Raw genomic sequence first — 12810 nt, forward strand, 5'->3', positions numbered from 1 at the left:
TCCCTTTCCTACCCCTGACGGTAACCCATCTACCTTCTTCACGTGGCTGTGGGGTAACTACCTCCCTGTAACTCCTCTCAATAACCCCCTCTGCCTCCTGAATGATCCGAAGTTCATCCAGCTCCAGCTCCAGTTCCCTAACATGGTTCTCAAGGAGCTGGAGTTGGGTGCGCTTCCCACAGATGAAGTCAGCAGGGACACTAGAGGTGACCCTCAGCTCCCACATACTGTAGGAGGAACATTCAACTGCCCTAACCTCCATTCCCACTATTCTAAATTCCTAAATAGACTGCTGGAAAAAAAATGAAACACGAGAAAAAAACACTTGTCACCTTACCAATTTATGCACAGAACGTTTTTTTTTGGTTAGAGGAGGAGGATGGTGGGAGTCACTACTCGAGTAGTGTTTCGGGTAAAGCAACTGCCCAAATGTGACCCCTCCGAGTGCGTCCAGGAACTGAAGAAAAACTGGAACCAGAAGAAATTTAAACCATATATTCACGTATCCTGACAGGCTCTGTTGCTCCCTGGAGCCCTTGTGGCCTCTCCAAATGCATCCAGGAACTGATCTTGTCTTGGAATGAAATTTAATACCTTTTTTGGCTTGGGTTGTCACAAATGCTTACTAAGATTTTGGTAGCTGTCAGCCATTATTGTGGGACCACGTATGTGGATCCTTGTGGAGGGAGATCTACTCCACTCTCCTTTTCGTTGCGACTTATTAGAGGAGAACATCGGTGGGGGGGAAGAAGTTTAGGGAGAGAATTATAGAGTTTGGGACCAAGAGTTGGCTGTCCACCAAAGGTTGGCCATAGGTAAGACCATTAAAGTGCGGTGGGTGGTGGAGTGTACAAGAGATGGGAATTGGAATAGCAGAGACCCCAGAGCACTATGGACGGCAAGGTGTAACTGAGATCCCAGAGTCATAGAGATCTACAGCACAGACCAAAGACAACCACATAACTATTCTAATGTCGAAAAGGAGAAGTTAGTCTGAAGTTAGTAGAAGTTAACATAAACCCAAAATGCTGACTCTCCTGCTCCACAGATGCTGCCAGACCGGCTGCGCTTTTCCAGCACCACACTTTTTGACTCTGATCTCTAGCATCTGCAGTCCTCACTTTCTCATAACTGTTCTAATCCCATTTTCCAGCACTTAGCCCATAAGTGGCATCACATGTATACTCTTAAATGTTAGGAGGGCTTGTGCTTTTCCACTTCTCCAGGCACTGAGATCCTCATTCTCACCACCCTCTGGGTAAAACCATTTTTTCTCACATCCCTTGAATCGTCCTCTCCCTTACCTGAAATCTATGCCACCTGATCTCTCCAACAAGGGGAATGTTCCTTACCATTTATCCTATCTATGCCCCTCATAACTTTATACTTCTCAATCATATCCCAACCGTCACCGCCCCCCCACCCCACCCATGTCTCCTCTGCTCCAAAGAAACCAACCTCGGTTTATCTACACTCTCCTCATAACTGAAACTGTCCAGCCCAGGCAACATTCTGGGAAATCTCATCAACCGTGAATCAAGCAGCACCAAACTCAGCTCCAGTGATTTGGGACATTGTCTCAAACTGCCCAGTCTTCAGCGTCCAATGCAACGTACCTTCACCACACTGCCCGATGCTGTGATGTTCTCCAGGACACTTGCCTCAAAGGTGTTCTGCAGGAAGATGGGTCGATTGTCATTCACATCTAACACCGTGATGTACACAGTCGCTGTCCCAGTCTTCCTACTTCCTGCAGGTCCATTATCTGCACAAAGACCACAGCAGATCATTAACGCTCCCAAATGCACTAGATGGCAGTAATTTCAGCTTCTGCATGTATAACTACCATAAAATTGCAAACCCTCTCTTTATAAACGTGTTTACTATTTTCATTCAAGTGGAAGATCCCTCCGTGCTCCTATCCAGGGATGAGAAACCTCGGGTATAAAGATGGTTCAGAGACATTGGGGCTGTTTTAATTGGAGAAGAGAAGGCTAAGAGGAGATTTAATAGCTTTCAAAGTCACGAGTGGTTTGGACAGGGCATACAGGGAGAAATTGTTCCCACTTGTAGGAGGATTGTGAGTGAGAGAACACAGGTCTAAGGTAACTTTCAAAAGAAATGCAACTTGAGACAAAAACATTTCCACACAACGAGTGGTTAGGGTCTGGAATGCACTGATTGGTTTTTTTATTCATTCATTGGACGAGGACGTCACTGGCTAAGCCAACATTGCTTGCCCACCCCAAATTGCCCAGAGGGCAGTTAAGGGTCAACCACATTGCTGTGGGTCTGGAGTCACGTGTAGGCCAGCGGATTTCCTTCTCTGAAGGACATTAATGAATCGGATGGGTTTTTCCAACAATGGTTTCACTATCATCATTAGACTCTTTATTCCAGAATTTACTGAGTTCAAACTACACCATCTGCCGTGGTGGGATTTGGAACTGGGTCCCCAGACTATTACATGGGTCTCTGATTAACAGCCGAGCGATAATACCACTTGGCCATTGCCGCCCCTACATAGCTAGTAGAGGCAGGTGCTATTGAAGCATTCAACAGGATGATCATTTACAGAAATAATTTGCAGGCTTACGAGAAAAAGGTAAGGGAGTGGCACTGAATCATTGACAGAGCTGGGCCAAGAGCATCACCTTCTGCACTGTAACAAATCTGTAACTCAACAAGACCAACGCACTAAAAATTCATCCATTGCTCCTGATAAGGTCTCAACTTTATTGGGAAGGCAAAGTGCAGACTGTGGTGGGATTGGGGGGGTGGCGCGGGGATGGGAGTGGTGATAATTTATCTTGATACTTGTGTTTAGTTTGCAAATGTGACTCTTGTAACATGAAGTGTGAACAGCTGGTATACAAATGCCAAGAGTGAATCAACAGTGATGTCAGATCATATGGTCATGGAATCTGTGGGAAGCACGTTCTCAGGCTGGACTCTGCTCTACACTGGGGAGACCAGACGCCTCCTCGCAGAGCGCTTTAGGGAACATCTCCGGGACACCCACACCAATTAACCACACCGCCCCGTGGCCCAACATTTCAACTCCCCCTCCCACTATGCCGAGGACATGGAGGTCCTGGGCCTCCTCCACTGCCGCTCCCTCACCACCCGACGAATGGAGGAGAACGCCTCATCTTCCGCCTCGGAATACTTCAATCCCAGGGCATCAATGTGGACTTCACCAGTTCCCTCATTTCGCCTTCCCCCATCTCATCCCAGCTCAGCACTGCCCTACCTGTCAATCTGCCTTCCCACCTATCCACTCCACCCTCCTCTCTGACCTATCACCCCCCCATTTATCTGTCCACCCTGGAGGCTCCCTGCCTTCATTCCTAATGAAGGGCTTTTGCCCAAAAGGTCGATTTTCCTGCTCCTCAGATGCTGCCTGACTTGCTGTGCTTTTCCAGCACCACTGTAATCTAGACTCTGTTACAGTCCAACTCTATAAGCAGTACGGACAATATATCCCCATCAGTTGTCACTAACAGAGCTCTCGCTCTTTAATAATGGCACTCAGAGTCCAGTTGAGGTATTAGTACAGCGCTTAGCTTTCAGACACAAGTCAGTTTTATTCTCTAAAATACAACAGAAAATGCTGGAGAAACTCAACAGGTCCTGCCAGTGTTTGTGGAGAAAGAAACAGAGTTAGCGTTTCGAGTTCAATACAGCTCTTCTTCGATCCTGATGGAGACTGGAAAAGTGAGGGTTTTATCCTGTAGAGGAATGGGGAGAAGGAGCAAATAAATTGAACAGATGTCAGAGGCACCCCAGAGTGATAGGCAAGGGGGTGAGAGCTGGGACGAGGGGTTGTTCACGGCAGTAGAGAAGCAATGTAAATGCTAATGGTAGGTGTTAAGAGCAGAAAATAGGTCAACTCCTAATGAGAGAAATAAAGGCAAAGTACTGCAGGTGCTAGAAATTGGAAACAAAATGCAAAATATAGACTCGGCAGCTCTGGTAGTGTATCTGCTCACAGACACTGCCTGGCCTGGTGACTCTCTCCAGCATTTTCTTTTAGAGTTACAGAGTCATAGAGCTCTACAACATGGAAACAGACCCTTCGGTCCAACTCATCCATGCCAATCAGATGCCCTCACCTAATCTAGTCCCATTAGCAAGCACTTGGACCATATTCCTCTAAACCCTTCCTATACATATACCCATCCAGATGTCTTTTAAATGCTGCAATTGTACCAGCCTCCACCACTTCCACTTCCTCTGGCAGCTCATTACATACATGCACCACCCTCTGTGTGAAAACGTTGCCTCTTAGGTCACTTTTACATTTCTCCCCTTTCATCCTAAACCTATGCACACTAGTTCTGGACCTTGCTTATTTATCCTATCCTTGCCCCTCATGATTTTATAAACTTCGAAAAGGTCACCCCTCAGCCTTTGACACTCCAGGGAAAATAGCCCTATCCAATTCAGCCTCTCCCTATATCTCAAATCCTCCAACCCAGGCAACGTCCCCTCATGATTTTATAAACTTCGAAAAGGTCATCCCTCAGCCTTCGACACTCCAGGGAAAATAGTCCTATCCAATTCAGCCTCTCCCTATATCTCAAATCCTCCAACCCAGGCAACGTCCTTGTAAATTTTTTTCTGAACCGTTTCAGGTTTCACAACATCCTTCCAAAAAGAAAGAGACCAGACTAATGCCCTGAACAGCTGCAACATGACCTCCCAATACTTGAACCAATAAAGGAAAACATAGCAAACGCCTTCTTCACTATCTTATCATCCTACGACTCTACTTTCGAGGAACTATAAGCCTGCACACCAAGGTCTCTTTGTTCAGCAGCAATCCCCAGGACCTTACCATTAAGTGTATAAGTCCAGCTCTGATTTGCTTTTCCAAAACATAGCACCTCGCATTTACCTAAATTAAACTCCATCTGCCACTCCTCAGCCCATTGGCCCATCTGATCAAGATCCCGTTGTAACCTTCCTTGCCGTCCACTACACCTCCAATTTTGGTGTCATCTGCAAGCTTACTAACTATACCTCTTATGCTCGCATCCAAATCATTTATATAACCAATGAAAAGTATTGGACCCAGCACCGATCCTTGTGTCACTCCACTGGTCAAAGGCCTCCAGTCTGAAAATCAACCCTCCACCACAACCCTCTGTCTTCTACCTTCGAGTCAGTTCTATATCCAAATGGCTAGTTTTCCCTGTATTCCATGAGATCTAACTTTGCTAACCAGTCTCCCATGTGGATCTTTGACGAACACCTTACTGAAGTCCATATAGATCACGTCTACCGCTCTGCCCTCGTCAATCCTCTTTGTTACTTCTTCAAAAAAGTCAATCAGGTTCATAGACATGATTTTTTCTGCTGTGAAAAAAACTATGCTGGATGGTGGATGTTTGGAACCAGTGGATGGTGGACCATTGTTAATTTTAAATCTGAGATAGATAATCCTTGAAAGTTGCCACCCAGGTTGATATGGTTGCTAAGAAGGCATACAGTGTTTTAGCTTTTATTGGTAGACAGATTGGGTTTTGGAACCATGAGGTCATGCTGCAGCTGTACAAAACTCTGGTGCACTCGGAGTACAGCGTACAGTTCTGCTTACCACATCATAGGGAGGATGAGGGAACTTTGGAAAGGGTTCAGAGGGATTTACTAGGATATTGCCTGGTATGGAGAGAAGGTCTTCTGAGGAAAGGCTGAGGGACCTGAGGCTGTTTTCGTTAGAGAGAAGGAGGTTGAGAGGTGACTTAATTGAGACAATAAGGTAATCAGAGGGTTAAAGTGGGTGGACAGTGAGATCCTTTTTCCTCGGATGGCGATGGTTAGCACGAGGGGGCATAGCTTTAAATTGAGGGGTGATAGATATAGGACAGATGTCAGAGGCAATTTCTTTACTCAGAGAATAGTGAGGGCATGGAACGCACTGCCTACAATAGTAGTAGACTTGCCAACTTGAAGGACATTGAAATGGTAATTGGATAAAAATGTGGATGATAATGGAATAGTGTAGGTTAGATGGGCTTCGGATTGGTTCCACAGGTCAGCGCAACATTGAGGGCCGAAGGGCCTGTACTGCACTGTAATGTTCTATGTTTTTTTCTTTGTTCTATAAATTCTTATTAAGAAAAAGTATTAAGGGATATGGGCTGAGGGCAGGTATAAGAAGTGAGGCTACAGATCAACCATGATCTAATTGAATGGCAGAACAGACTTGAGGGGCTGAATGGCCTCCTCCTGCTCCAACATTTCTACTTTGACTCTCGATCCTACTCATGTCCTGATCCCTCTATTCTCCTGCTATCTTCTCTCAAAGCTCAATGGAAGCTTTTGGAATCATTGCCCATTTTTTGATGAGGGAACTTTCCAACATTCTGAACTCGAAGATGATTTGAATAATTTTGCATCAGAACTACTGTTCCCATTTGTTCAGACAACTGCAGCTGTGATTCTGCAATTGCCAGTCACCCTCCTCCAGAAAATTTTCTTTTCTTTTTATTAAACATGTTCCATTCCCCATCATACTGTCTTGCATCATTGTCTCGTGACATTCACATCTCTCCTTCCTGCCACTGTATTTGCTTAAAACCTATCACCTCTCAAACTTCTTTGCAGTTCTGATGAGATGTCATTAACCTGAAAGATTAACTCTATTTTGCTCTCCATAGGTTCTGCCAAGCCAGTACAGTGGTTTCTATTTTAACATCAGAGTTCCTGCATCTGCAGTACATGAATCTGGATAAAACTACAGCACATCATTGAGAGTAAATGTGACCTCTCTGCTCTTGAGCTTTGATCATTACATCATCACCTCTTCCATTCTCACTCTGTCTCACTTTGGCTGCACAGCAGGCACTGTTGGACAATAACTCCCCATGTGGAATGAAATACAAGAGATTTAGATGCAGCCCTCATGACGATTCTTACTTTCCAATGAGATTTTGTTAACACCGACCAGGCATTTGGCCAGAAATGGCTGAACTGACATCGCTTCAATTATGTAAATCAGTTAGGCTAAACAGGCCCACAATATATTTCCTTTATTCTCCTGTCGGGTGTGGACATCACCGGCAAGGCCAGTATCAGACCTATCCCCTGCTGCCTTTGAAAGGGATTGGCTTATCAGCCCATTTCAGAGAGCAGTTTAGGCTCCCAACACCCACACACACACAGACACCCACACCCACACAGACACAGACACACACACACACCACACACACCCACATACAGACACACAGACACATATGCGCACACACACACACACATAAAATGGACCTGGAATCACATGTCAATCAGGCCTGGCAAGAATGGCAGATTTCCTTCCCCAATGATTCTGTCACACAAATTCAGGGTGGTCTAATTTGCCTGAGGTTCACTGGCCTTTGTGACAATACTATGCCTTTAAGTGATATATTTTGTCCTGGTTCTTTTATGGGGAGAGGTTGAGACAGAGTTGCTGAATGACCTGTGTCCAGGCAAACAAAGTAAACTGCTTGCAAAGCCTTCGGTTTTTTAAAAAAAAAGTTATAACAATAGAGGACACCTGAATGGGTGGGTCAAACTCCCATGGAACTAGGATTTTAGTTTAAACTTCAGTAGGTGTTGGGGTTTGGAACCTGCTACACATCTCTCCCTGCTGCAGCAAAATGCTTGAGTTCTTTCTCAGAGTTTTCCCTTGATGCACTTTCCTCTTGGATTGGAGAATTGCATGTGAGACGATCTATTTTATTGAATTTGCCAAGGGTGAATTGCATCTATTGTTCAATAATTCATTATTCTGTAAGGTTTTCCAATAGAGTTACGTTACTCCAATTCTTGCTTTTGTTTCTACCTGAACTATAGTGTGTTTTGCTTCAAGCCTGGTAGTTTACCCAGTTGAATTGCACCCAGAACACAATGCCTTACATCTGCTTTTATAAAGATAAGAAAAGTTGAGGTTTAGGCTATCTTCTTAATATATTTTGAGGGGGTTTAGTTTGGTCCTTAAGACCTTTAAATGGGGCCAGCATGGAGTTGGCAGTGACCATGAAATACCTGCTGTTCAATCCCAGCTCAAACACAGTGAGTTCTCTGGGTGAAAAGTCTCAGTACTCCATAGCCAGTAGTAGGAATGGTTGCAGAAAGTTCTTGCAAAGGGGTTAGAATCAGTGTTCCAGACACTCATACTCAGAATGAAATTATGAGGGAGGAAAGCAATGGAATAAATGATTTATTGTGCACAGTTAAAATGTGGAATTATCAATCATAAGCCATGTTGAAACAGAAGAGTGAGGCAGGAATTTTGAAGAGCATGGGGATTGAGCAGGAGTTAATGATTAAATCAGGTAGAGATAAACAATGCCACTAATGTACTTCACTAAAATGACCTGTTACTGCATTAGAATGACAGAGATGAAGAGGAGCTTTTCCTCTTTGAGAGTGGTGTATCTGTGTTATTCAGGGGTAGGTCAGGACTGGGTCATTAAGTATATTCGAGGCTGAGGCTGAAACTAAGACATTTCTTTAAAACCAGGAACAGAATCAAGGGTCCCTTGTGAAAGGGCAGGAAATTGGAGTTGAGGATGATCAGATCAGCAGGATCTCATTGAATGGCAAAGCAGACTCAAAGGGCTGAATGGTCTATTTCTGCCCCTTTCGGGCTCCAAAACATTTGAAGTTCTGGTGGTACTCTCGAGGTAGGTGAAGTAAGGACAGTGCATCAGAAAAATTCAAAAGAAAACCCCAGCCTTCAGCACAAATTGATGAACACTTGAACTTTTATTACCTCATGCCAAATTACTGTGGGTTGATTCTGGAAGTTGCTCTTCAAAGAATCATCTGACGAAGTTTATATTTGTCACAATGCCAAGTACAGGCTGTGGAGCTCCTTTCTTCTGTTTCTAGCCCGGCAATCTACTGCCAGACACTGCCCTCAGACCACTTCAACCTCAAATAGGAGATGGTCATAGCCTTGTGGTATTGTCACTGTCTAGTCATCTCGAAACCCAGTAATGTTCTGGGGACCCAGGTTCAAAACTCACCAATACAGAGGGTGGAATGTGAATTCAACAAACATCTGGAATTAAAAGTTGAATGATGAACCATTGTCACTGGTTGTAAACATGTCTGTGGTTCACCAATTCCAGTTAGGAAAGAAATGCACATGAAACTGAACAGCAATGTAGTCAACTGGCCTTTCTGAAGAAAGTCCACTGGACCTGAGATGTTAACTCTACTTTCTCTCCACAGATACTGCCAGCCCCGCTTAGTTTCTCCAGCAGTTTCTGTTTGTGCTTCTGATTTCCAGCATCCACAGTTCTTTGATTTTTGCTTGCCCTATGAAATGGCCTAGCAGGACACTCAGTTGTATCAACCATGAGAAAGTCTTAAAGAGGGACAGAAACTGGATGGGCCACTTGGCATTGACTAAGCCACTCAAAATGACATCGGCAAACTCAGTCTTGTCAACCCTGCAACCCTATCAACTCCTCCTGACCAATGTCCGGGGAACAGTGCCAAAATTAGGAGAGCTGTTTCACAGTCCTGTCAAGCGACAGCCTGATACAATCATACAGAATCATACCTTACAGACAATGTCGCCGACAACACTATCACCATCCCTGGATATGACCTGTCCCACTGGCAGGACAGACCCAGCAGAGGTGGCTGAACAGTAGGACACAGTCAGGAGGGAGTTGCCTTGGGAGTCCTTGACATTGGCTGCAGACCAATAAGGTGGCAGGGTGGCTCAGTGGTTAGCACTGCTGCCTCACAGTGCCAGGGACCTGGGTTTGATTCCCGCCTCAGGCAACTACCTTGTGGAGTTTGCACATTCTCCCAGCGTCTGTGTGGGTTTCCTCTGGGTGCGCTGGTTTCCTCCCACCATTGAAAGATGTGCAGGTTAGGTGAATTGGCTGTGCTAAATTGCCCACAGTGTTAGGTCATTAGTCAGAGGGAAATGGGTTGGTGTGAACGTGCAGGACCAAATGGCCTGTTTCCATGCTGTAGGGGATCTAATCTAAACTAAGTCCAAATCTCACCAAACCCATCAAGTTAATTATCTCCAAATTCCAGGAGGAAATGTATTATTACATCTAATCCAATCAGGACTTCTGGGAACTGAACATAAAAGCTAGCTAAGCTTTCGGTTTCTCCCTCAAACAAAAAGAAATATTAATTCTTGATTCTTCCAACCAAAAGCAAGCTAATGCTCCTCAATGTTTACTCTGTCTGCCTCCTCCATTGCAAACAAATTCTCATTTTCACCTGGGAACTCTCTCACACATATTAGTTTAAAAAAAAAAGGCTCCAGAAATACTGACAAGTTAGTCATTTAACCCTCTCATACACAATAGCCATATGCCACCAGTTCAACATCCAAACCCTAAAATAAATGATAATAAATCACATGTTGCAGAACAGTGAACGGGAGAAAAAACTTTCTTGCTATAGGAAGGATGTTGTGAAACTGAAAAGGGTTCAGAAAAGATTTACAAGGATATTGTCAGGATTGGACGGTTTAAGCTACAGGGAGAAGCTGAATAGGCTTGGAGTTATTTTCCCTGAAGCTTTGGTGGCTGAAGGGTGACCTTATAGAAGATCTTTATAAGATAAAAAGGGCATGGATAGGGTGAATAGTGAAGCTTTTATCCCCAGGGTAGAGGAGGCCAAAACTAGAGGGCACAGGCTTAAGGTTTACAAAGATCTAGGGGTCAATCTTTTCATGCAGAGTGTTGTGCCTGTATGGAATGAGCTGCTGGAGGAAGTGGTGGAGGCTGGTACAATTACAACATTTAAAAGGCATCTGGATGGGTATATAAATAGGAAGGATTTGGAGGGACATGGGCCAAATGCCAGCAAAATAGGACTAGACCAATTTAGCAAATCTGGTCGGCACAGACAAGTTGGGCTGAAGGGTCTGTTTCCATGCTGTACATCTTTATGACTCTATAATACCTCTATAATAGCCAGAAGCTTCATTTAGGAATTCTCAATGACTACCAAGGCTATGTTATTGAACACAAGTGACTTGGAAACCTACTTTGAAATCTAATTCGAGGTTATAAGAGGTGCAACCAATTCCTTTCAAAATAATTTGTATTCTGAAAAGACAGTACGACAACAATGATTCTTATTAATAATCAATTTCAAAAATGATAACAGAGAAAAGTTATCTTACAGAATTTGAAAGGATCAAGCCACTTGGCTGAAGTTAATTTACGTCAGATGCTATCAGATATTTATCAGACAACGAGGGCTCTCATCAACTCAAATAACCTTTCTCACTTTGATTTTTTTCTGCATTCAGCAAGCTCCCCAATGATTTTATTGCACTTTTACACCCAAAAGAAGTTTTCTTTAATTTCTCTCTTTTCAAACTCTTTGGTGCACATATTGATCCCTGGCCAACAGCCCAATTCACTATCAATTTCTAACAGAACACGCAGTGGTTAGCATTCTCAACTCCAAGATCGAAGCCAGTGAGTTCAGCTCGCAGCCCAGGAACCCAAACTTGAAAAGATTGAGGTTCTCACTTCAGTACAGTAGATCCATTCAGACAGCACACCTTTAACAATACAGTCTCATGAAAACAAAAGCTTCCATCTATCTTGCAGTTTTAACATGGGGAAGCATCCAAAGCTGTTTTACTGGAGTGTAATCAGACAAAAATGGACACCAAGCTAACAAAGGAGACATTAGGACCAGTGTTCAAAATGCAAGGGAGAGACTTAGAGAGAGAATTTCAGAGGGGTTTATTCAAACATATGAAGGCATGGCTGGTGGAATGATCACATTCAGAGATTTGTGAGTAGCACAGATTAAAGAGATTCTTTACTTTCGTCTTTTACACAACAGCATTACATCCTGATATTTGCGTTTGAAAAACACGTACCAGCCACTCACCTATTGCTTCCAAAATGAGTGTGTAAGAAACTTGGATTTCTCTGTCCAGGTTCACCACAGTCCTGACTGTTCCATCCCTAAAGCCGACGCTGAATTTTCCATCATCGTTGCCACCTGAAAGATCAAGTTGCTTTACTATGTTAAAGGCTGAGGTACCAGCTTCAGGCTAAACAAAGATTTGAGACATTCAATAAGACAGGTCAGAGATCCCGAAAGATATCAGAAATCAGATGGACAGTTCATATCATGTGTTTCAGATGCACTGTAACATGTCTTGCTAGCATAGATATGGACAGTTTCACCTTTCTACTAGTAGAGAGTCTAACCTGATGGAGGATATCCTAAGGATTCACCCCTCAGGTATATGGTCCTGTCCACTTGCAGCTCAAGCTAAATCCCATGTTATTCTTAAAACAGAAAAAACAAGGGAAGTATCTGTACCTGATATCTCTTTTGAATCAGTGATAGTTACACCCATTTATTCCTGTTGCCATTTGTTGATGTTTGGACATCATAACCATTCTTGGAGGAATGTCTCTCAGATTATGTATACATTTACATCGATTCACTGGAAAAGATTATCCACTGCATTTTCAATGACCTCATTCTCTCTTTTAGAAAATGCAATGTTCATAGATCATTCCAACAATCGATCACCCATGGTCGTCCTTTCAAACTGTTACCCTTTAAATTGCAGGGAAATCTGGGGAATTAGATTTTTGTTTAATCTCTGTTCATAGCAATCCAAGTTGGATGCTGAGTCGAACCTATTCTTTGTTAAACTATGAATTTTCAGAACAAAGTTTGAAAGTTTCTCAGAGCTGGTTTGCACCAGTTACTGCCGTTGGCCAGAATCGATTCAGCGATCTGGAGTTTGCTACCCTGTCACACTGCAATTTTCACAGAAATTGCCAAAAAGCAGCTGTGCTC

The 12810-nt window shown here is 43.7% G+C and overlaps 1 protein-coding gene across 2 annotated transcripts in view; it reads right to left on the reverse strand.

The window, feature by feature from the left end:
* The window catches only part of cdh23 (cadherin-related 23), a 799974-nt gene that overhangs the window by 315139 nt on the left and 472025 nt on the right, over nucleotides 1-12810 (reverse strand). For both annotated transcript variants that reach the window (XM_043679154.1, XM_043679152.1), the window contains exons 27-28: nucleotides 11881-11994; nucleotides 1617-1765 (exon numbers count right to left, since the gene is read on the reverse strand). In XM_043679154.1, the coding sequence (XP_043535089.1) occupies nucleotides 1617-1765; nucleotides 11881-11994 (263 nt within the window). The remainder of the gene's footprint in view (nucleotides 1-1616; nucleotides 1766-11880; nucleotides 11995-12810) is intronic.

Source organism: Chiloscyllium plagiosum, chromosome 38 (genome assembly GCF_004010195.1).
Source record: "Chiloscyllium plagiosum isolate BGI_BamShark_2017 chromosome 38, ASM401019v2, whole genome shotgun sequence".
Lineage (NCBI taxonomy): Eukaryota > Metazoa > Chordata > Chondrichthyes > Orectolobiformes > Hemiscylliidae > Chiloscyllium > Chiloscyllium plagiosum.